Source organism: Mauremys mutica, chromosome 9, assembly GCF_020497125.1.
Source record: "Mauremys mutica isolate MM-2020 ecotype Southern chromosome 9, ASM2049712v1, whole genome shotgun sequence".
NCBI classification, from domain to species: Eukaryota; Metazoa; Chordata; order Testudines; family Geoemydidae; genus Mauremys; species Mauremys mutica.
In genome coordinates, this window is record NC_059080.1 from 56,268,067 (window position 1) to 56,294,503 (window position 26,437).

The 26,437-nt window shown below is 41.5% G+C and overlaps 1 protein-coding gene across 4 annotated transcripts in view; it reads right to left on the reverse strand.

Annotated features, from left to right (window-relative positions):
- Positions 1-26,437, reverse strand: part of STAG1 (stromal antigen 1) — a 349,145-nt gene that overhangs the window by 144,020 nt on the left and 178,688 nt on the right. For all 4 annotated transcript variants that reach the window (XM_045030098.1, XM_045030097.1, XM_045030100.1 and 1 more), the window contains 3 exons: positions 16,307-16,380; positions 7,681-7,804; positions 98-196 (listed from right to left, as the gene is read on the reverse strand). In XM_045030098.1, the coding sequence (XP_044886033.1) occupies positions 98-196; positions 7,681-7,804; positions 16,307-16,380 (297 nt within the window). The remainder of the gene's footprint in view (positions 1-97; positions 197-7,680; positions 7,805-16,306; positions 16,381-26,437) is intronic.

Here is a 26,437-nt window from a genome sequence, read left to right on the forward strand (position 1 = left end):
ACATGATTTAAGAGACGTGAAACAACTAGATAGATGAGACACAATTCTACCGTTTTACAGTCTTTTAAAAAATCACATTTCCTCTTTTCACTCTTACCTTGAATCTGTTAGTAAATAGCTCCAGTTTAGGAAACAACTCCCTGTTGGTGTACAGACTCTGTAGAGCTTTCAAACACTTCAACCTCACTTCACCTTGCTAAAGAAAAACACACTAAGATTAGCCAAAATATCCTAATGAAATGCACATGAAGATTAAATAGCATCCATCTAGTAATCTCTAGTTTTGTTGTACATTTAAAATTCTATGTAAATAAGTTACCAAAAACAACCTCATTAAACAATCTAACAGTTAAATTAAAATGTACAAAAATAATAGGGAATGTTCTACAAAAACAAGTGTTATACTTCTTCTGCTTCTGTATACAGAAAAGACCCAACCTGCACCACTGAAGTTCATGGAGGCAGGACTGAGTCCAAAGCTGGCTTCTAAAGGTTCTTTCAGTTGATGTTGAAAACAAAACAAAAACAAACAACAAAAACCCCAAAACCAAGGAAAAAAATATAAGAATTATTTGAAACTCGTGTCTGTTGGGGTATGTAAGGGTTAAGTAAATACCTGGGTAACCGTTATCATGGTAATAGGGAGTAAGGCACAGGCGAGCACTATTTCTTTGCTTGATAAATAAAGTTACCATCCTTTTTCCTTCCCTTCCGCTTGTTAAGGATAGATAAGCATTGCAGCTGCATAAGGAATATGGTTGTCTGAAGGATACCCTTTGTGTGAAGAAGTGTTATCTTCCCCCCTCCCTTCCTCTCCCAATTACATAAACGAGCTCGGGGTCATGGCCCCTTCCTCCCTCCCCTGTGAATTGCTGATTAAGGGAACTTGTGGCTACAATTACTGAAAAGAAATGTATCTTCAAGGTAAAAATGTCTGTATAATATGCTTAATGCTGTAAACAGTAAACAGGGGCAGGTATAATTATATTCAGTATATAGCTATTAATATTCATTATATGGGCGTTCATATTATTAAACAAGAGTTTTGGGGGCACTGTAATAAATGTGGGTACTTACATATTAAGATAGATAAAAGAGTGTGATGTGATTAATTCAGGTCTTACTTGACAATTGGGTCGAGGGGAACAACTATCGCAATGAAGAAGTCCATTTACTCAATCCGCCTCTGGGTCCTCCTGCTCCCTCTTTCCATCTCTAACAGTGTCTTCTGAAGATGTACATTGAATATGCAAAAGATTGACCCCCTAGCGAATTTCTTGTCTTTACAGTATGAAAGTCTGGATTTGACTTTGCTTCATGTTGTGATCTTGGAGAACAGCCATTAGCAAGGGGCACTGGTCAGCTTGTGCAAAATTTCCACAAGTACCTATCTTTTCTCAATGCCTTTTCACACACATCGTATGGTACACAAAGCTAAGAAATATATAAAAAAAACAATCCATCATCTCTAACTCTGAGGAGATGGGGGGTAGATAAGTGCCAATCAACCTCCCTTTGAAAACCTATTCTAGATCTTAACTACCCTTCAAGTTAGAAAGTTTATCCTAATATCTAACCTGAATTTCCCTTGCTGCATATTAAGCCCATTACTTCTTGTCCTACCTTCAGTGGACAGGGGGGACAATTGATCACTGTCCTCTTTGTAACATGTTAGAAGACTGCTATCATGTTCTCTCTCAGTCTTCTTTTCTCAAGCCTAAATGTGCCCAGTTTTTTTAACCTTTCCTGGTTTTCTAAACCTTTTATCACTTTTGTTGCTCTCCTCTGGACTCGCTCCAATTTTTCCATATCTTTCCTAAAGTGGGGTGTCCAGAGTTGGACATAGTACTTCAGCTGAGGCCTCATCAGTACTGAGTAGAGCGGCACAATTACCTCCCATGTCTTACACACAACACCCCTGTTAATACACCCCAGAATATTAGCCTTTTTCGCAGCTACATCACACTGGTGACTCATTCAATTTGTGATCCACTAGAACCCCCAGATCCTTTTCAGCAGTACTACCATCTAGCCAGTTATTCCCCATTTCATGTTTGTGCATTTGTCTTCATTAAATTTCACCTTGTTTAATTCAGATCAATACTCCGATTTGTCAAGTAATTTTGAATTCTAATCCTGTCCTCCAAAGTGCTTGTAATCCCGCCCATTTTGGTGTTATATATAAATTATAAGAATACTCTCCACTCCATTATCCAGGTCATTAATGAAAATATTAAATAATACCAGACCCAGAACTGCCCCAGGAGGCTTCACTAGATACACCCTCCCGGTTTGACAGTGAACTATTGATGACTACTCTGAGTACGTCTTTCAACCAATTGTGCTCCCACCTTTTAGTAATTCTGTCTAGACCACATTTCCCTAGTTTGCTTATGAGAATGCCACATGGGACTCTCCCAAAAGCCTTACTAAAAATCAAGATACATCACATCTACTGCTTCCTCCTCCCCTCCCCCATCCACTAGGCCAGTGACCCAAAGAAGGAAAATGTTGGTCTAGCGCGATTTCTTCTTGACAAATCAATGCTGGATATTCCTTATAACCCTGTTATCCTCCAGGTGTTTACAAATTGATTGTTTAATAATTTGTTCTCATATCTTTCCAGGTATCAAAGTTATGCTGATGGTCTCTAATTCCCTGGGTCCTCTTTGTTCCCTTTTTGCAACTTTAAGGCATAGGGTACCCCAGGAAAATAATACAAGTCACTGAAACCTCATGAAAAAGACAGGGCTTGATTCTTGTGTCTGCCTATCTTGTGCTCATTGCTGCACATCAAGGGCTGCTCAAACTAGCACCTGGATGAACATTCAGAGACTGAGACTATATAAATGTGGTCAGAATCCTAATCACCTCAGTTCTTTTCTCCTGAACTCCATAAATCCAAGATGGAAGAGGGGTGGATGGGCAGGAAGTGGAAGTATACAGAAGCAACCCTTGAAGAACTACAGTTACTATTAAGTAACCTCTTTCCTTTTGGTGAGCTTTTGCATACTTCTACTCATGAGAGACTAGTATTGTCAGTCTTTGGTAGGGTACACTCTAGCTTGGATGTTTCTGTGATTACTTTTGCAGAGGAAGCTTGAGAGATGAAACAGACTCTTTCAATGTGATTTCTATGCACTTCCACCAATTGATCTGTCTCAGAATCTTTCAAGGTATAGAAAGCATAAGGTAGGTTATTATAATTTTGGACCATCAAATCTTGGAGAGGTCTCTTCCTGAGACAAGCCTAAGAGATTATATAAATGGCTGAAGCTATCAGGAAAAATCTTGCAGATTTAAAACAAGTTTGATTTACGGCGAGATTGCTGCAGACCTCTCCTTTGACTTGTATGGAATCCAGAACTGCATCTAGAAAGGATATCTGCTGTATGGAGGCCAGGGGAAACTTTTCCCAGCTAATCTGAAGATACTGCAGGCTATTTGAATTGATAACCTGAGTAGGTTGTTGGATCTAGTTCTTGTCATCCAGTTGTCTGAATAAGGGTAGAAATTGATGTTTCATCTTAAGTGGACAGCCATCATTGCCAAGCACTTGGTAAAAACTGTGTGTTCTGTTGACAGTCCAAATTACAGGACCTTGTATTGTAAGTGTCTGTTGCTCACACTAAATGGCCGTATTAGTACATGGAAGTGCATGTCCTTTAGGGTGAAAGAACTGAGACAGTCACAGGGCAGGAGGATGGGGGTGATGTTTCCCAAAGACAGCAGGCAGAATTTATCTTTTGATGAAACTCTTCAGTTTCCACAAGATAATATGAGGGAGAAGTTCTTTTGGATGAGGAAGTGCCTGCTGTAGAAGCTTTTCCTTTGGTACTGACTCTGAACCTCTTCTATGGATCCCTCTGTAGAAGAGACTTCACCTAGAAGTAATATCTCATCAAAAGGATCCCTGAAGAAATGTGAAAGCAGGATTTAGAGGCAGCCTAGACTTAAAAAGGATGCAGTAGCCATTCTGCACAATCTGCTTTCAAGCTGTTTGGTAGTGGGTCTGGTGGCCCTAAAGGAAGGTAAAGAATACAATGAAATTGGTTCTGTGCTCCTGACAATGCATCAAAACTGAGGAGGCTGAAGATTGGGAGGGACCTCCTGGAGACCTGTGTCTTGCAGACTTGGTTTTAGACAATATATTCATGTAATATTTAAGAAAAGTTTTGTAAATGAGTTCCAATAGTTCATGGATTAGGGACCCTGTAGTAGGGTGGTCACCCTCTCCGGCCCCGAGAGTTACAGCCAGCCCTGGGAGAGGGCTGGGGCTGCGAGCCAAAAACCTGGGCTGATTGGGGAAAGAGCCATAGCTGGGGCCACGCTCCAATCAGGCCACAGCTGGCCCTATAAAAGGCTGTGGGCCAGGAGCTCAGGCAGGCCTGGCTGCTTGGGAGCTCAGGAGGGTACCTAAAGTGGAGCAGGGCTGGGGAAAGGACAGAGGGACTGGAGAGGTCCAGACTGGAAAACCCCCAGGCTGCAGACCTGGGTAAAGGCCAGGAAGGGTACCAGGGTGCAGCCCAGGGTAGGCAAAGGCAGCAGGTCCAAACCCCCCTTGCCGATGATGAGTGGTATAGACTGAAGTCTGCCCCAGAGAGTGGGGGCTAGATGGTGACTGGCAGTAGCCACTGAGGTGAGGTGGGGGTAGAGGGTTGGGGGTTCTCCTGGGTGGGGAGATCCAGAGAGTGGGGGTACTGCTAGGGGGCAGCACCCAAGGTAAAGGGGCACTAGGGTCTGGGAGGGGCACGGGGGCCTGAGGAAAGCGGGACATTGACCAGAAGAGGGCGCTCCGGAGCTGGAGAGCTAATTCCCAGGACGACCAGCAGGAGACACTGTGCTGGTGAGTCTTTGCGTTGCTACAGACCCAATTTTATGGGGTTCCAGGGGCTTCTGTATAGATTATTTAGGTTAATCTTTCTATCTACCCAATGGGACTCAGCAATCAGTCTAGAAGATAGCATCAGAGATGCTTAGCTTTGCAGTTCTCAAACTGTGGATTTGTGTCTCCCAAGATAACCTGCTTGTTAACAGCAAAAATGTTTTAAATAAATAATATATAGCGATGATAAAAAACAGACTTCAACCCTATTGTCCCTCTGCAAATGTGTGTACACAGAGTCAATCCCTTACCTCTCTCTAAAAGTGCAAAGTTTCAAAAAGTTCAATGAATAAAAGATTGTTGGGGGGGGAACAGATCTGGACAAGGAGAAGTCATCTGGAGATAAATGTGAGAGGGGAGGGGCACTTTTAATTCTTCCTGTTGAAACCCACTACAACCTAGATCTAGGTTTCCTCACCTAAGACTAGTTCAGAATCTGTCAGAAAAATATTCTAGTCAGCATCAACTGGTGATAATCCATGTTGGGATTGGACTCCCAGTAATCATGTCATTGCCTAAATCACAATGGAGTTGCAACAGGCAAACTGTCCAGGATTCTCTGTGACAACTGAATCTACCATCTATGTGATTCCAACAACACCTGAAAATTTTGATTGTTTCACCCAGATCATCTAAATAGGTACAAGAGAAAAACATCCCTTATGGCAATCGAAAAGGATATACCTTATTGTGGAAAGAAAGAAACAGAAAGGAGTGCCAAGTGTCGTCGGATGAAAATACTCAACATCCTTACTATAGTCACTGAAGTTAGTGCACCACCAAGGATGGACTGAGATGGTTGAAGCTCTGTACTTTGCTCACTCCAGTTGCTAAGCTTGGATATTATTGCACCAGCATGGGCTTGCAAAGCCAGTGAAACACTCAAGTCTCAGCTGATGTGACTGCAGGAATACTTCTTATGCACATAAAAAGCACTACAGGACAAGTTTATTGAGTGTAATGTGCACAGAATACTGTGACAAATAGTCATCTTACCACTTGCCTCCTCCTTGCTATCAGTCCTTCATTGCTGAGGTCAATAAGACCCTTTCACTCATGAAAGCTGCAGGACTTGGTGGTGTTTTGCCAGAAATTTGTTAACAACCTCAGAGCTAAGTACAAAAAATGGCTGGCAATACTGTTCTCCAATACCCATTCCTCAGGGTTTGTCCTGAGAATCCGGTGTGAAGCTAACCAGTAATCCTTCATAGTACCAGCCTCTCTCACTCCTCTGCTTGTCATACAAGCTTATAGAGAGAATATTACTGGCAAGGATCATACTCCCTGTAAAAGCAATGCCAAACCAAACAAGCAGGTATATAACCAGGCTGCAGCTGTACTAACCAAGTATTAGCCTTACCACCACACAAAGGTGGAATTCCAGTGAAAACTCACAACTGAGGCAGCTTTCTTAGACTTATATGAGGCATACAACATGGTATGAGGGATATTATTGCCTCTTTCTAAAAGCCAGCAAAATTATTCCATGCAGTGCAATTATAAAATTCCTCTGAGAAGTGCTGACCAATCATAGATTTCATGTTTTCCTTGGTGACCAGGTCAGCAGGCCATGCACTGTCAATGATGGTCTACCACAGGGATCAGTCCTATCACCAATTCTGTTTAATATCTATACCAGCAACCTTCCTCAAACATCATCACCGAAATTTGTCTCTGCTGATGACATTGCTCTGACTAAAACCAAACCCCACTAAGATTGTTTAGATTAAATACTGATACAACTATCAAACAGAATTGTATTTGGACTTTTGTGGCCAGCAGACAAGATACGATCCTATCCCAAAATATTTTGGTGTAACCATAGACCAAAACCACACAAAAATCACCAGTACCTGAAAAATATCCATGACAAAATAAAGATGTGTGTAAATCTCATCCAAAAATGGGCAAGAACGACCTGGTGAGCTGATACAAAAAAAGAAAGAAAAAAAAATCTACGGACCTCTGCAGTGGCCCTTGTCTACTATACTGCAGAATACTGCTCACCAATCTGGGCACATAGCTCCCTCACATCACTTGCCAACTCTCAACTTAACACAGTCATGCATATCATTACAGGCACAGTAAAAATCAAAGCCACAACCATAGCTTCCTGTACTGGTGTACATCCATTCACCCCAAATTTGTTGCAACACAGGAATCCTTCAGGAGCCCCATCATATTTGAGAGAACAAAGATCTCCCAATACAGGAAGACCTAAATAATATCTGAAAAAACTGACTTAAATCCAGAAAACCTTTTTGGCTTACAAGGCAAGAGCTCAAAGACTCAGGGTTTTCTCCCCATGAAAATCAGTGGCAAGCAAGGAGGAAGACGACAACATCCCGAACAAACACCTCATCAAGGATTCAATTGAAGAACCCAGTGGCTTTTCACTTCCATGGAAAATAATGTCCACTGTAAACCTACACATCACATGGCAGAAGCACCTAACCTCCTCCATAAATGGAAACTTAGATCCAAACCTATTTGTGAGTATGGAAATGAACTTCAAACTGTGAGACATCATGTCAACCAATGTCCCAATCAATCATATTTTGGTAGTTTCTCAGTCATCCACTCCATGTCACCTGAAGCAATCAATTAGATCACCAGCCTAGACCTGGACATCTAACATTGCTGGTTTTAAGCTACACAAATGAAGATGATGACTACAGAAATATATCAGTCAAGAAATAAATGAAAGGAAGAAAAATAATCAAAAGGTGATGTATTGAACAGGAAAAGGAAACATGCATTTTTCCTGGTGTCGTACTCTGGAAAATACTACTTACCCTGTCATGTAGTGTCCAACCGACATATTTTAAATAACTATCATTCAGGAAGGCATCACTGTACATTTTCATCCACACTCCAATTTCCTCAATACAAACGGCTCTAATCTCAGCAATAGCATCACTAGAGAAAATGAAAAAAAATAATACTCTTAACAAGGTTCAAGTCAAACACAATTTTCCCTTCATCCCCATTAGTCTAGTGATAATTTACTAGCACCTTATAATACCACAATATTTATGGGTCTGTCTTTACTTTCTCCACCATACCCCCAGTCTGACTTTGTCCTCTTTTATCCTTGTGTTCAACTCTGATGTCTCTAAACTTGTCATCCTCAAACCCATCAACTTATCAGTTTCACCCCATCCCCTCTGTATTTAAGTATGCTGGTTTTGCCATCCTAAAGAGAGAGTGTCACTCTACTCCACTCCTCAATTACTCCATCTCTTTTCTTCCATTATTTCAAAGTTCCATAAGTAGCTCTCAATCTTAAATGTCTTGACTTCGTCTACTCCATCTGCTTCCAAAATATGATCTACAAAGATCTATCTGGTTGCTTGACTCTCTTTTTTTGTCCGGATACTTCTATGAGTGTTCAGGCTCCTTTTGTGAAGAGGAGCATGAAAGCCTGGAAGCAATGAGGAGGAATCAATCTAGTTCTTTTCAGCCAGAGACCCCCGCTCAGATCTCCATTCCTGAAATGAACTTGAGAACTGGAGGTGCTGGATGACTCTAAGGTGGGGAGAGAAGCTTATGGCTGCAAAGCCACCAGGTCTGACCCAGTCCTATGATTCACTGCCTGCAGAGAGACCAAAGGAATTGATGCAGGGGCAGGCCACAGTACTGCATGCAAACTGGTCACATGAGAGAGCACCAGGGATCTTCACTGTAGTCAGGGAAGTTGTGGATGGAAACACCCATGTTGCAGCACCACCTACTGGTCTTGGGTGGTTCTACAATTCCCATCTGCTGTGATAACTGGGTCTACAAATTTACCCTAATTGTGAGCTCAACTATAAAAAGTGTGTGAACGTTCATAAAGTGTCAAAATAGCCTATAATAATAAACAATTATGGGAAAAGTTTCAAAAGGAAAAAGGGAGAGAGACTGTATTAGTACAAACAAAAAGGCCTACAGATATAATTCAAGGACTGTGTAAAGATTATATCTAGGGTAAACAAGAACAGTGTGAGAACAAAAATTTATGAACCAAAATTGGTTGGAAAGTGGTCTTATTAGAGGACAAAATAATGAGAGGATGGACTATTCTGCCTACCACTCCCTTAAACAAAATGGGGGGAGGGGGTGAGGAGAAATACGGATAACTAGATGGAGGCTAAGACGATGCTGGCTGAGGCAAGAAAAGAGGAAGAAGCAAGCTTCACCGTAACGGCTGCCACACCCACAGTCTCCTGGGAATCCCGACCTCCTTCATCAAAATCCTGAAAGATGCCCCGACCAGACCTGGCCAGAGAGAGAGAGCCAGATGACACTGCCACCTCCACCAGCTTTGGCTAAATCCTGAATACCACCAGGGATGTGAGAGTGAGTGAGCGAGCGAGTGAAACACCTTTGTGTGTTCTTTTCCTTCCCCACTTATTTCTTCTCTTATAGCCCTCTCCTTTTTCCTTTTATCTAATGAGAGTCTGGCTCAGCCATTCAAGACTGCATATTCTGTAACACTGGTATGAGTCATGACCAAAAAGGCAACTAAAGCAATATTCTTAACACTTCAATGCTGTTGAAGTTTGCCAGGTCTCAGAGTGGTTGATCAGACCATGTGCTACATCTGTTTTTTTCAGCCGTGAGGCTGCAAATGAAAATCAACATGACACAGAAGCTGCATTTTCCATCTTTGCTATTCTTTTCTCTCCCCTTTTGCGTGTGCTTGTTTTGTCTTCTTCGGAAATGGGATAGGACTTTAACAATGACAGCTCCAGCCCATCTCAACTAACTACTTGTCTTTTCGTCAAAAAGGACAGTTATCTTTAATGCCATCCAAGAGACTGTTAAACATAGGAAGAAGAACAGGAGTACTTGTGGCACCTTAAAGACTAACAAATTTATTTTAGCATGAGCTTTCGTGAGCTACAGCTCACTTCTTCAGGTTGGGAGGCTGTCTATAAGCGAGGTCTGGCCTCCCAACCTGAAGCAAATATTCACCAGCAACCGCACACCATACAACATAAACACTAACCCAGGAACCTATCCTTGCAACAAAGCCCGATGCCAGCTCTGTCCACATATCTATTCAAGTGACACCATCATAGGACCTAATCACATCAGACACGCTATCAGGGGCTCGTACACCTGCACATCTACCAACGTGATATATGCCATCATGTGCCAGCAATGCCCCTCTGCCATGTACATTGGCCAAACCGGACAGTCTCTACGCAAAAGAATAAATGGACACAAATCTGACATCAGGAATCATAACATTCAAAAACCAGTGGGAGAACACTTCAACCTCTCTAACCACTCAGTGACAGACTTGAAGGTGGCAATTTTGCAACAAAAAAACTTCAAAAACAGACTCCAAAGAGAAACTGCTGAACTCGAATTAATATGCAAATTAGATACAATTAACTCTGGCCTAAACAGAGATTGGGAATGGTTGGGTCATTACACTAATTGAATCTATTTCCCTATGTTAAGTTCTCCTCACACCTTCTATGGGCCATCTTACTTATCACTTCAAAACGTTTTTTTTCCTCCTGCTGATGATAGCTTATCTCAATTGATTAGACTTTTCCTGTTGTTATGCATACTTCCACCTTTTCATGTTCTCTGTATGTATAAATATCTCCTGTCTGTGTGTTCCATTCTATGCATCCGAAGAAGTGAGCTGTAGCTCACGAAAGCTCATGCTAAAATAAATTTGTTAGTCTTTAAGGTGCCACAAGTACTCCTGTTCTTTTTGCGGATACAGACTAACACGGCTGCTACTCTGAAACCTGTTAAACACAGGGTTTTTTATTCTAAAAACTCTGCAGCTGAAGGGAAAGGGAACATGGGATGCTGTTACAATGAAAGCCTAAATTAATACTTTATATTTCAAATGCTTTAGCTGTTTTTTTCCTTCTGTGTATCTTTTATAAAAAAGATTTAAGGATTTTTATTGGTGTTTGCGCCAGGGTACTAAGCAGGCAAACCATCAACATAGAAACCTCAAGTCTGCTTTGAAACTCCCTAGTTCTTTCAGCCTCCAAGGCTGAACCATTATCTGTCACCTGCTGAGATGGGTACACCCCAACCTCAAATTAAAGAAACCATTCAGTCCATGATGGAGGTAATATTCATTATAAGCAGAGTAGGACAATGAACCAGCTGTCCCTACCAGGTATCTCTCAATTTGTTTTTAATCCATATACAGACATGAGATAAAGATGAATGCTTTATAAATGCCAATGAATTAGATAGATTGAGCTGTGAGAAAATTTTTACCCTTATTGGGGAAGCAGCCATGATTTAAAAAAAAAAAAAAAAAAAAGGTGCTGTTTAACCAAAATTGCTATCTACCAAGTATTTCAAGTATACAATATTTCAGAACAGAATACGTTGGAATCTCTCTCTCTTATTGGCAGTTGTTTTTAAAAGAGTTTTCTGGAGTGGAGGTAATTATATCACATGCAGACCAAAGTGTAGAGGCGGCAGGCCTGAATGAGAGGAAGAGGAGGTTAGTGGGCTCCACAAAGGGGTGGGCCACCTGAACTGTAGCTAAAGGGGGACAAGAAAATAAAAGAGCTATTTATTTTAAAATGAAAGAAATAAAAAGAGTAATGAAAGAAATAGAATGTAAGGGTTAAAGAACAGTCTAAAAGGTAATTCATAAGGACCAAAACAAAATGGTCAAGTATGTAAGGTTATAAATATAACTAACATAACCATTAGGGCATTCTTGCTGGGGATGCCTTATATCTCAACTTCAGTTGGGCAGATGCAGAATCATTCTCCTTCCAAATTCACCATCTAAACCTAAAAATCCTTTGAGAAGAATTTAACAACCACCCCAAAAAAGAAATCCAAGCCATCACAACTATTCCATAAAGCCATTTGTACTCAAGAGGATCTCTCTTAGCTTCTTGAAGGAAACACCACCTAAACAGAGAGAGAAAAGATCCTTCTTGCTATAAAAGTTGACATGCCAGAGATTCTCACAGAACTCAAGGGACATAGAAGCGATATTCAGTCCACACTGCTGCTTATAAAAAAGGACATCTCTGATCTATGTGGGAAGTTCAATATAACTGAAAATGAAGTAGGAAAGAATGATATCTGCAGCAATATAGGACTTGTAGATCAGAATCAAGTATTTGGAGACAGAAGCAGATTATCGAGCCTGCTTCTGCTTATGGAGTCTGCTTTTGCTTACACCACAGTATATCAGTCTCATCAGTGTAAGAAAGAACCAAACGGGCTGACAAAGTTCAATAGTTAATAGTATAATTAATCTAATCATATAGTACATATTGGAGCGGCCAATTTGAATAGGGTTATCACAGATGTTACACTTCAGGGTGTTGTTATAAAACAATGCAAAGTCTTAACTGAAATTAAGAATACGCAAGAGGTGTTCTTTGCAGCTGGGCAAGAGGGCTCATTTGGAGCTTTCCCAGTTCTCAGTCAGAGCTGCCTATGAAAAACTACGTTTGAGGATATTGATCCTGCAGCAACTGTACAGTATACAGGAAAGCATCCTACAATGGAGGATGCCACAGACAATTCAGGTAAAATAGACTTAGCATTCAAGAATTTTGTGTGTGTGTTTGTTTTTACTGTTTTATGAATAATGACGTAAGTCCTGATCATGCAAGGTATTAGGTACTGTGGCCATTATACAGAAAAGAACTTAACCATATGATTAATCGTTAACTCATGCTTATGTGCTTTGCCTGATGAGGGCTGGAGCACTCAGCAACTTGAAATATTGAGCCCAAAATGGATAATCAAATACATTTGTTCACATTCACTTATCTAAGACAAAAATTGCAGTTGGTACTCTTCTCACAATCTGTTCTTACAGAGAGAATAGAGGCAAGCACAGGTGGCTTTCAGAGGAGAGCATGATGATGCTACTCAATATGCTAATATGCATCTTGACAGAAAAATATTAAGATGTATGAATGAATTTCCTAAATCAGCATAAGAATTAGTATACACAAAGAAGCTCTAAAAGACAGAAATGAAGGTCACTTACCTGCCACTGCAGTTCTTCAAGATGGATTCTGCACATTCCCACTCATGGGATGCACAGATGGTGCAGCTCGGACTGTGGAAACTATTTGAAGGAGTGTGCGTTGAAGCACTCTCACACATCCCCCTTTCTGCTCCTGCTCACCTCCTGAGGGTGAGGCTATATAAGTGGGCATGGCACTCCACCCGCCTCAGTTCCTTCCACCACTTCCTCAGGTCCGAAGTTGAAGTAGGACTCAGAGAGAAGGAAATGAGGGCAGGGACCATCAATGTGCATAATCTATCTTGAAAAATTCCGTTTACAGGTGAGTAACCTTCACCTCTTGGAGTAGCTTCTGCACATTCCCACTCATGGCATAGTTTCATAAGCAGCACCCCTGCCTGCATATAGTGGGGCATGGAGTCCTAATTAAATAACAATTGTAATATTGCCGTACCAAACTAAGCATCCAATGTGGATGCCAGACATAGGGAATAGTGTTTTGTAAATGTATAAAAACAAAGTGGCTGCTCCACAGATCTCTAACATTGGGGTATGTTTAAGGCAGCTCACAGAAGCCAGCGTGGTCCTTGTGGAGTGCAATCTAAACCCCTCAAAGGAGAGGGACAAAGGTTTCTTTTAGGGCTGCCAAGCGATTAAAAAAATTAATCGCAATTAATCGCACTGTTAAACAGTAACAAGAATACCATTTATTTAAATATTTTTTGATGTTTTCTACATTTTCAAATATACTGATTTCAGTTACAACACAGAATACAAACTGTACAGGGCTCACTTAATATTTATTTTTGATATAAGCGGCGCGGGCCGAGGGACATATTGGCCGTCGCTTCCCGCAGCCCCCATTGGCCTGGAGCAGCGAACCGCGGCCAGTGGGAGCCGTGATCGGCTGAACCTGCGGACGGGGCAGGTAAACAAATCGGCCCGGCCCACCAGTGGCTTTCCCTACACAAGCAGCATCCCAAGTTTGGGAAACACTGCAATGGAGTATGGAATTTTTTTGTTTTTTTACAGGCTATGCTACCACAATGCGTGGGTGAAGGGGAGGGCTGCAAAATCCCTCAAAACTGCTACTAGCAGAAAGAAGAGCTTTTTCTTCCCTCTGTTTGGTGACAAGACCAAGAGCCCCCATCTTCATGTTAGTTATGTAATTCAAAACCTAAAGTACCTCTATGACCTCTTTCTGCACTAAAAGGAGATGATTTGCAAGCTCTGACTCCTCCCACATCATAACACCAACATAATGCTGGGGAGTGTCAAGCAAACCTCTCCCATCCAAGGCATCTAGTTCAGTAGTAGACCAACACTTAAATACATTACACATCAGCTTGCCTTCCTACTCATAGATGGATCTGGAGTTCTCATTTAGAGCTAATGCAAAGGCACATACCAACACAGTCTGATTCTGCTCTCAGACCAGTTTTAGAGTTAGAGTTATGCCCACTTCAGTTGTATAACTCTAATGTCTTTACAGTGAGGTCAGAGCACAATCGAGCCCCAGGAGCTCCAGCTTATGCAGTTCAATGTCAGTGGGCAGAGGACTTCTGTCATTCATAATCTGGTTAGCAATAAGAGATCCATGTTCTAGTCTGCACCATCAAACCTGGCTATATGACGCCACAGACTCAGTGCCAGCTCATATCTTTCACTGTAGACTACTTGACAAATCACAATCCCGGAACCTGACAGGTAAGCACAGAAGCAGGGTAGCCACCCTATTTCCATCACAACACAAATGCAAAAAAACCCCTCAAATCCTTTGAATGTAATATCATGCTCAGATCCCTACTTAGCCCACGACCCTGGACATCCTCTTCTCTACTTCCCAACATCTCAGAGACCTGCTGACCTTTCCCTAGTGCCTCTTGACATCTTTATTCACACATCCCTGCCCTCCAAGCACTTGGCCACTCTCCTGTTTTTCATAGTGCTGCTTTCTAGTGTTGAAAGAACCAAGCAGATAGTAAATGAGGCTATGTGGGAGACAGGGGCAGAATGTGGATGTGCGGGGCAAAAGGAAGCAAGGTTGTGCATAAAGCCTAGGGGCAAAAGGGTTGTTTGCAGAGAAGAGGGCTATATTAGGGAAATCGGTGCTATTCAAAGAGGTGGGGGGATCCCAGACCCTGAGTCCCAGTGCCTCTGTCTTTTAAGGGCTCCCTCTACGTTCCTGCCTTAGCTTCCCCAGCAGAAATCCCTCAGTCAAGCTGAGGCAACATTGCCATGAGCAGTCTTTCAAGCATCATGCCTTGACATCGAAGGCCTGAGGGCCCACCTCAGACACCTGCCCAGTTCACAGCATTGCTCTCCCTAACCCAGGCCCCTCTGCACATAACCCATCCTCCAAAAGACCCATGCACATGTCTGGTCGTCTCCCTCTATTCCAACATTACCACTAAATTCCTCTGTCCGCCTTACCCGTGTAGAAACCTGATTCCCCTTCCCCTTGTCATCTCCAATCAATTTCCTATCATTCCCACATATTTCTGTTCACATACCCCCAAACAGCCCCACTCTCACCCACCCACTGTTCCCTTTTTGCCCAATCTGTCTCAAGGCTTTCATAGACAACCAAAATGTTAAAGTTGAACAACATATGTTTCTTTATGACTAAAACAGTTAAATTCCACAGTTTCATATCCTGGAAGCTTACTTGGCAAGTTTACATTTTTTTTTAACAATTAATTACAATGTTAAAATATTATCTTGACTTACATAAATAAACCAAGCAATCAGTTGTAAAATAAGGAACAAATTCACCATAAGCAGCCATAAATCCATTTTTAACTGGCCATTGTAACTTGATAGATTTGCACTGCTCCAAAGTAGCACAAAACTGCCAGAACCTGCTGGCTTATCTGGCTCTAAAAATAATTTAAAGCCCCCAGAATTCCCAAGTAAAAACACTGTTGAATTGGAATTAAGATGGAGAGTACACATCAGTAATTTAAGGACAAAAACCACTATAATAATGGTTGTAATTGTAGCTAAAATAAGAATTACAAATCCAGGAAATTCAGAGTTAAGATTAACCTTAAAAGACATCCACAATGTTAAGGCATGTAAATGTACAGTGAAGGCACCCAATTAACTTTTTTGCGCTGTACAATATAAAATAACCATACGGTTATTATTATTAAGGCATTTCAGTCTTTGTGGTCCCACCTTAGCTGAAACTGCATTTTAACACTGAATTCACTTTTTTCATTTTTTTTAATCCCCTATGGTGTTACTTAGGACCAAATTAAGGCTGTCTGGGTATACTATTTATTTGTGTAAAAACGGAGACACCTAAATTCTCTTCCTTAATCTCAAAGATTATAATGGTTTTAGTTTTGTTTTGGAGGGACCTAGAATGTTACACCACAAAAATCAACATATTTTTAATTAAATTTAGCAAATAAGGTCTTCTACAGTGCTCATTCTCTTACCGGTATCTGTGAACAAATATACCCTTAAAAATAGAGTTCATCATATTTTCAATTTCATCTTGGTTTTCTTGCAGCTGCAAAAAAGAAATAGAAGATCACTAATATTTCAGACTGGCATCCTGATAATTTATAGTACTGGCATCCTGAAACATTATACTACTAGCTTTAAGAAGTATGCTTCATTCAAATTATAATTAGCATTTCTCTTCCTCCCAATAGGCATAAATAAAAACATTTTATACATATATAGTGCTTTCATGAAAGGAAGTTAATACATCCTACAAACATTAATGAATTTAGATTGAGAAGCAGCCCTTTGACTAAGTATGATCCCCTTCTTTGCAAAGGAAATTGAGGCAAGGAGAGATTAAGTGCCCAATTCTGCTGACCACCTTCAATCTTCATTTAAGTAAGTGGATCTGCAGGTGCTCAGCATCTCTGGAAATCAGGCCACTTACGAGGCCTATTATGAATTTAGAACAGTAAATTTTTCAAACTTCTGGCCCCAATTCAGGAAAGCATTAAAGCATCTGCTTGGCTTTAAGTATGTGCTTAACTTCCATTGACTTCAATGCACATGCTTAATGTTAAGCATAAGCTTAACTGCTTCACTGAGTAGGGAAACTTTCTAGAATTGGTACCTAGGTGCTTAAAGTTGGGGCTAGTCCCCTGATATCCAGTCTTGTGCCCTAAAGTGAAGATCTACTGTAAAAACAGACCCTCTAAAAAAATGGCATAATGGGGATTCACATTTATTCTCCCTGATTGATTTCTGTATCAAATATGCTGATTTTACAAGTAAAATAATTTCTTTTCTGAGTTCCTGTTGTGAAAACTCATCCTGGGGAAGAGTTCAAATGAATTATTGACATCCTGCATGTCACCACTACTACTATGAAATCTACTGACAAATTATGTCTTCCACTTACACCTGTATAACTCTCGTGTTTCCAATTGGGATTTACAGGTGCAACTAACTAGAAATTAGTAAGTAATTCTACTGATCATGTGTAAAAGTGAATAGAATCCAGCTCACTCAGTTTCACCTGTGTTGGTTTTGCATGACTTAGGGCTTGTCTTCATACATAACTATAGATAAAACCTCCCAAATGTCAACACAGTTATAATGGTATAAATATGTTTATATCAATACATCTTATTCCCATATGGAAAAGGGAATAAGCACATTTATACCAGTATAACTGCATCCACTCTGGATTGTTCCTGTATAACCACAACTAAAAAATCATCCCCCAATTGCTATAACTACACCAATACAAAAACTGTATGTAGACCAGGTATAACAGGAAAAAACAGTAGAACCCTACTTTTGTCACTACATTAAGTAAATATGACTCAGATTACACGAAAAGAACAGATCTGTTGAGAAAGAAGGTGTCCATTTTACATAATCTTTTTTCAAGGCACAACTGCCTTTACCACACAAAACCATAATTGATCCATCAAGGAGGGCATTAATTCTTCCTTTTTATCATTCACAGCATTTCTTAATATCAAAGTATAACACTACAAAGTGCAGGAATGAAAATATTTCACGTCCTCAGTACAAAGCCACAATATAGGATTGCAAGTACAGATTGCACAGATATATAATATTTTTTCCCCATAGATTCAACATATGAAGGCCAGAAGAGAACATTATGATAATTTAGTCTGACCTCCTGCATAGCACAGACCAGATAATTTCAACAAGTGATTTCATTTATAATACTCAGCATTTCTATAATACCTTCCATGTGAAGATCTCAATGCAATTTGTAAAAACAAATAGTTATGCCTCACACTTTAGGGTTGCCAATTTTGGTTGGAGGTATTCCCGGAGGTTTCATCACATGACAATCTTTAATTAAATTAAATTAAATTAATTAAATTAATCCTGGACAATCCCAGAGGGTTGGCAGCCCTACTTCTCTGAGAGGAGAGGAAGCATTATACACCACTTAACACATGGAAAAAACTGAGGTACCCAGAAGTTAAGGAGTTGATTTAGTTGGGGATTGGTCCTGCTTTGAGCAGGGGGTTGGACTAGATGATCTCCTGAGGTCCCTTCCACCCTTGATATTCTAGGATTCTATGAAGGGCTAAATTTTCAAAAAATTGCACACACAAATCCCCATAGACACGTTTATTCCACAGGGATAAGTGCAAAAGGGACAGTGGGGCACATACAGTCCCTGTACAATGCAAAAGGATGAGTATACTCAAAAGGACAGGATTGCGGGCGTGGCTTCAAGAACAGGCAACACAGTATTTTCGGACTCAAGCCAATTTAGAGAGACAAATTAGAGGATTAAGCACATGAAACCACAAGGGCATAGGCTGAGCTAGTTTTTAATCAGTACTGCCTTTGCTGACCTCATATCCTATATGAAAGCAGCAGCAATTGAGGCACAAGCCCCAGACAGACAGCCACATGAACAGACACTTATGGCTGGAGTCATCCTAGATGAGGCAGAAGAAGAGAAGGACAATGAGGATAAAGATGGGCACAGAGCCTTGTCCACTCTAAGGGTACGTCTACACTTACCTGCCGGTTCGACGCGGAGAGTTCGACTTTTTGGAGTTCGAACTATCGCGTCTGATCTAGACGCGATAGTTCGAACTCCGGAAGCGCCGCGGTCGACTCCGGTACTCCACCTCGGCAGAAGGAGTTGGCGGAGTCGACGGGGGAGCCGCGGAGTTCGACCCCGCCGCGTCTGGACGGGTGAGTTGTTCGAATTAGGGTACTTCGAATTCTGCTACGCTATTCACGTAGCTGAATTTGCGTACCCTAATTCGAACCCCCTTCTTAGTGTAGACCAGGCCTAAGGAAGAACTGGAACCCAAGGAGGAATTCTGAAATGAACTGTTAATTTATGCAGAAATGAGGTAAGTATCTGTGATGGGGTGTCCACCCCACACAAGACTGGAAGGGGTTATTGTGCCTATCTAACTGCCCAGGCTGCACCTGAAGGAGGAGCCAGGGCACAGGGAATTGATTAGATAGAGAGGCTCAGCTAGACAGGAACAGGAGGGACCTGTATAAAGCCCTGAAAGCAGAAGGGGGCTGCAGGGAAATAGGCTGCAGTAACTCCCTGGGAGAAGGGAATTGGGAGGCGGGCAAAACAGGGGGAACCAGAAAGGTAGAAAAGGCCCAGGGGGAAAGCAGCAAGATAGGACAATGCAGGTCTTAGCTGCTGACTGGAGGGCCCCTGAGCTGGAAGCCAGAGTAGAAGGCGAGCCCTGGTTCCCTTACCAGCCCCTGAGCACATGGCATAGACCAGGCAAAGGACAGTGGACTGGCTGGGAAAATTTGTTTCAGAAATACTTTGTGGGGCATGCAAGGCGGAACTATGTACTAACCTGGACGGAATGCTGAGTCATGAAGAGGAGACTGCGGTTCTCAGAGGGAGATGGGCTTGGGAGTGAGAAAGGACAACGAGTGTGGACACTGCCAGAAGAAGGCAGCATCTGGCAGAGCTAATCCCCAGGACGGCCAGGAAGAGGCACGATCAACAGTAAGTGGACCCCATGACAGTATCAAAGAAAAGACAAGGATGCAAGAGTTAAGTTTATAAATAATATGGGGGAGGCAGTAACATAGGGTAGGAATAAATCGTCAGTTTTCAGAATGGAGAGAGGTAAATAGTGGTGTCCCCCAGAGGTCTGTACTGGGACCAGTACAGTTCAACATATTCATAAATTATCTGGAAAAAGGGGTAAACAGTGAAGTGGCAAAATTTGCAGATGATACAAAACTACTCATGATACTTAAGTCCAAAGCAGACTGTGAAGAGTTACAAAGGAATCTCACAAAACTGGGTGACTGAGCAACAAAATGGCAGATGAAATTTAATGTTGATAAATGCAAAGTAATGGAAAACATAATCCCAACTAAACATATAAAATGATGAGGTCTAAATTAGCTGTCAACCTGTGGAACTCTTTTCCAGGGGATGTTTTGAAGGCCAAGACTATAACAGGAATCAAAAAATAACTAGATAAATTCATGGAGGATAGGTCCATCAATGGCTATTAGCCAGGATGGGCAGGGATGGTGACCCTAGCCTCTGTTTGCCAGGAACTGGGAATGGGCGACAAGGGATGGATCACTTGATGATTACCTGTTCTGTTCATTTCCTCTGGGACACCTGGCATTGGCCACTGTCTTAAGAAAGGATACTGAGCTAGATGGACTTTTGGTCTGACCCAGGATGGCCCCTCTTATGAGTACAGAAAAAGAAGACTACGCAATACACAGACATTCAGTTCAAATGGGAAAATGAGCTGCAATATACAAGATTCAATGGGGTAGGTCACGGGACACAGTGGAGGATTCATTCCCTTTGTTTTCCCTCAGTGTTTTCCACAGTGGCTCTGAGATTAGCTGAGAATGGACCCACAATCGCTGGCCACTGTGTTGAGCGGCAGTAGTAACTGGAAGAACAGCAGGGCACTGGCCCCTTCCACAACTAGTGCTGTTGGTGCTGAGTCACTGAGATGGGATGTCTGTGAGTCGACATGTTGGTCTCTGCCATCTCAACATGGTTAAGCGCTGCTGAGAGACTATGTTCTGAGCCAACTGTTGATGAAAATGATTGCCTTGAGATTTGTAAATTATCTTCCACTGTTAGTGCTTCCGCACCATCAGCCATGACACTGGCATGAGTAAAAGAAAGCATCTCCCTTGTGCCTGCCATCTCTCTTGGCCCAGTTCTGGGTGTTCCTCTTTCATATCCAGGAGGAAATACAGAATCTACTTATAAATTACCAGATCAGTCTCCACCCCCTGGATAATTCCCCCAGAGGAAGCGTTGGCCAGGTAAGAATCTCCATCCATCTGACGCCTCAGCTAGCTAAAGAGTCTAGTAAGATAGCAAGTTGTGGGCTGTCAGAAGCTGCCAACACACGAAAACCAAACAAGCAATAAAGATCACTTGGGCAATCAGAAATGAACTGGCAATCACAGACATTGGGACACCAACAGGACATCAAAGAAGACTCTAATCTTTTTGTTTTGGTCACAAGGCCAGTCAGTGATGCACTAAAAAATATCTGTTTATTTCTGCTAATGTTGTCACTAGTTGCTCATTGCTAATGTGTCCAGACCAGCAATCTTCTGCATGAGTTTATGATGATGGTCTAGGCCACCTACTGAGTTATCTGCTGTTCTCCCTCAATGTAGCTAGATGGCCCTTCACAACTCTTTATGGTCAATTTGTCCTTGGAATGTACATGCAGGTCTCTCCGTCATCCTTGATCTCATAATCCTCCGGGGCCCATCCATAGCACTGACAATGTCAGTTATTTTTTTCTGATCAGTGTTCATCTTACAGAGCAAATCTCTACAAGCCTTGGTTTCTGCACCAATAGTTCCTCAGTGAGGAACTTAACCTTCTTTTTGCTATCTTTTGGGACCATCACCAAAACAGATAAGGCAATGCTATCAGGCTTGTTGGTAGCATGTCCAACTCTGTAGTGGCTGATTTTCTATGTGCAGGGTGAATCTGCATCTTAATGATCTATCAGAACATGCTACTCTGGCAGGTGTGGGCATAGCAACACAACAGTCTCAAGTTGCAGTTGGGGAGGTTTAGGTTGGATATTAGGAAAAACTTTTTACTAGGAGGGTTGTGAAGCACTGGAATGGGTTACCTAGTGAGGTGGTGGAATCTCCTTTCTTAGAGGTTTTTAAGATCAGGCTTGACAAAGCCCTGGCTGGGATGATTCAGTTGGGGATTGGTCCTGCTTTGAGCAGGGGGTTGGACTAGATGACCTCCTGAGGTCCCTTCCAACCCCGATATTCTGTGATCCCCAAGTAGCCTGCCAAACTGGCACCCATGTTTTGAATATCTGTCAATCATTTGGGCATGCTGGTGTGCCCTACTGCCTCTGGCTCCTCTCAAGAATCTTTAAAGCACAATGTGCTTTGTGAACAGACATTCAAATGACCATTGGCTGTTCCTTTAGCCACTAAAATTTTGCCTAATGGATCACAAGAGCGCAAGTCGAGGGACAAGAGAGAGAAGCCAACAAGCCTGGCAGGGGCAGAACACAGCAATAAGGATTAGCAGGAGCTCACTGACCATCTCATTGGTGCAGAAGCATCAAGATAGAAGGGGGCTATTCGGCAGAGATGTTTTCAGAGCTTTGTATACTCTGTATGCAGAATCTACCTGATGCTGCAGAAATGTGATCCAGAATCTACATATTCATATGTAAGAATTAGAACCCACATTTAAAAACCTGGTTGCCTAAAGCTAGACCCAAATTAAAGTGGCCCAATTTTCAGAGATGCTGAGCACCTCTGAAGTCAATTTGGGCTAAAGATGTTGGGTGACTTTTGATATCAGGACACTTATTTAGGTTCCTAAATTTAGACTGAAGTCCTTAATTTTAGGCACCCAGGCTTGAAAATTTTGACTTAAGTTTCCAGTCCTTTTGGTTGTAAAGAGAACCTTACAAATATGAATCAAGTGCAAACCAGTGCAGTGTTGTCTTCCTAACTCAGGAGACAGCCCAGAAAACTTTAAAAAGTGGGATGTGCCCATTCATAGATTCACAGAAACGTAGGGCTGGAATTAAGTCCAAACCCCTGTCCTGTGGCAGCACCAATAAACCTAGACCCGCAGTTCTCAAACTGTGGGTCGGGACCCCAAAGGGGGCTGCGACCCCATTTTAATGGGGTTGCCACAGCCAGTATTAGACTTGCTGGGACCAAGGGCTGAAGCAGAAGCCCAATCTCCACCCCCACCCAGGGCAGCGGGACTTGGGCTGCAGCCCCCTCTCCCCTGACCCAGGGCAGGAGGGCTCAGGCTCCGACCCTTCCCCTGGGGTCATGTAGTAAATTTGTTGTTGGAAGAGGGTCACGGTGCAATGAAGTTTGGGAACCCCAGACCTAGGCCATCCCTGACAGGTATTTGTCCAACCTGTTTTTTTAAATGTCCTGCCTTGGAAGCCTATTCCAGTGCTTCACTACCCTTAGAGCTAGAAAGATTTTCCTAATATCTAACATAAATCAACCTTGCTGCAGAGCAAGCACATTACTTTTTGCCATACTTTCAGTGACATGGAGAATAACTGATCACTGTTCTCTTTCTAACAGCACTTAATACATTTGAAGACTATCAGGTTCCCCCTTGGTCTTCTTTTCTCAAGATTAAACATAACCATTTTTTTTTAATCTTTCCTCATAGGTCAGGTTTTCTAAATGTTTTATTTTTGTTGCTATCTTCTGGATTCTCTCCAATTCCTCCACATCTATCCTTAAGTGTGGCACCCAGAACTGGGCACAGTACTCTAGCTGAGGCCTCACCAGTACCAAGTAGAGCAGGACAATTACTTCCATATCTTACACAACACTCCTGTTAATACGCTCCAGAATGATATTAACCTTTTCTGCAGTTACATCACAATGTTCACTCATGTTCTATTGATGATCCAATGGAATCCCAGATCCTTCTCAGCAGTACTACTATCTAACCAGTTATTTCCCATTTTGTACTTGTGCATTTAATTTTTTTCTTCCTAAATGTAGCACTTGGCTTTTGTCTCAACTGAATTTCATCTTGCTGAATTCTGACAAATTCTCCAATTTGTCAAGGTTATTTTGAATACTAATCCTGTCCTCCAAAGTGCTTGCAATCCCTCCCAGATTGGTGCCATCTGCAAATTTCATAGGCATTCTCTTCACTTCATTATCCAAGTCATTAATGAGAATATTCAATAGTATTGGACCCAGGACTGACCCCTCCGGGACTCCACTAGATATGCCCACTCAGTCTAACAGTGAACCATTGATATCTACTCTTTGAGCACAGTATTTCAACCAATTTTGCACCCACCTAATAGCAATTTCATCTAGACCGAATTTCCCTAGTTTGCTCATGAGGCTGTCATGTGAGATTGTGTCCAAAGCATTACTAAAATCAAGATATATCACATCTATTGCTCCCCCGCAGTAACCCTGTCAAATTAGGTTAGTTACACATGATTTGTTCTTGACAAATCCATGCTGGCTATTCTTTATAACCCTATTATTCTCTAGGTGCTTACAAATTGATTAATACTTTGTTCCAGTATATTTCCAGATATCAAAGTTAGGCTGACTGATCTCTAATTCCTCAGGTCCTCTTTGTTCTCCATTTTAAAGAAAGGTACTAAGTTTCCCTTCTCCATTCTTCTGAGACCTCATCCATCCTCCAGGAGTTCTCAAAGATAATTACTAATGGTTCCAAGATTGCTTTAGCTAGTTTCTCAAGTACCGTAGGATGAATGTCATCAGGCCCTACCAACTTGAATACATCTAACTTATCTAAATATTCTTTAGCCTGTTCTTTCCCTATTTTCCCTCGTTAATATTAATTCTGTTGAGTATCTAGTTGGCATTCGCCTCTTTAGTGAAGACCAAAACAAAATAGGCATTAAACACTCTGACTTTCTTGATTACATCAATTATTAGCTTTCCTTCCCTGCTAAGTAGAGGACCTACACTTTCCTTCGTCTTTCTTTTGCTCCTAATGCATTTAAAGAGCCACTTTTGTGTTCCTGGCTCATTCCCCTCAGAGAGCAAGTATAGACTCTTGAGACCTGAGTGGCTGAACTGGAGAGGTATATATCGAGGAGACTTTCAGGGCCACAGTAGAACAATCTCATCCTCAGTCTGACTACCTCTGTGTTGTTGAGGAGGATGAAAGTCTCGAGGAAAAAAGAATATCAAGCTGGAGCAGAGGGAAACGATCCTATAGTTGGGACCTTCAATCCAGATGATGTCATAGTATCCTCTTGTGTGGGTGGGGATCCCAGTTATTAAGAAGAGACAGGTAATAGTAATGGTAATAATAATTATTAGAAATATACATAGTGGGGTTTGTGGTCCATACAAACCCTGAACGGATCCCTATTCTCTTCACCAACAAACACTAGCACCTTATAGGTCTGCCAAGGGTCATGCATCTCATGTGGCCATCATGTATTTGACAGGTCTGTCATCATTCCTGCAGAAGTGGTAAAATGTTACCCATTTCTCGTATACCTATTATGGAGGCAACAGTTGCAGCTCCACAGTTAAGACTAAGTTGAGTTTCCCCCAAATTTGGGTCCAGAATGAATTTTCTCTGAATTTACAAGTAAATCCATTAATGAATTTATGAATTACATTTCATTTTTAAATGGTTCCTTTGAGAAATTTAACATTTGTGTCGGTCTTTTCTTTGCCCAGAATGATCTAAATAACAGTGTGATAAACTTGGAAATATCTGTATTATTTCTTAGAAGTATGGTGTGCCCCTCTATGTATTTGTTTAACATGGATTGTTTGATATGGAACTAGATTAAAAGGGGTTGTTAAAGCAGTGGTTCTCAACCAGAGGTACACGTACCCCTAAGGGTATGCAGAGGTCTTCCAGGGAGTACATTAACTCATCAAACAGGGTGACTGGGCAACAAAACGGCATATGAAATTCTGCATTAAAAAGAACTAGCAAAGTCAGTACAAACTAAAATTTCATACTGACTTTATACTGCTCTGTATACTATACACTGAAATGTAAGTACAATATTTATATTCCAATTGATTTATTTTATAATAAGATAAAAATGAGAAAGTAAGCAATTTTTCAATAACAGTGTGCTGTGATACTTTTGTATTTTTATGTCTGATTTTGTAAGCAAGTAGTTTTTAAGTGAGGTGAAATTTGGGGGTACACAAGACAAATTAGATTCCTGAAAGGCATACAGTAGTCTGGAAAGGTTGAGAGCCACTGTGTTAAAGGAACCAAGAAGGAAAGGTAAAATTATGACACAGATAAGAGTCCTTGAAATCTGTTTATAGGGAAATAACCCTACCTGGCTCCAGTCAGACTAAGAACAGCTTACTCTTCCCCATGTTAAAGCCTAGGACCAAAAAGGAGGATACTAAATATTAGAGCACCCTGGATTTAGAAAAGGGTAGACTGGTTAAATGAATAGCCCAGGACATCAGTGAGAACTGACAAGCTGGCAAGAAGATAAGGCGGGAGAGAGAAGCTGAAACTGCTTCTTTTTGGGCAACAAATCTGAAGTACAGTCCTACACTGATGTGTCAATAGAAGAGGAGAACAAATTGATAAACTAAACAGTAAGAAGTCACCA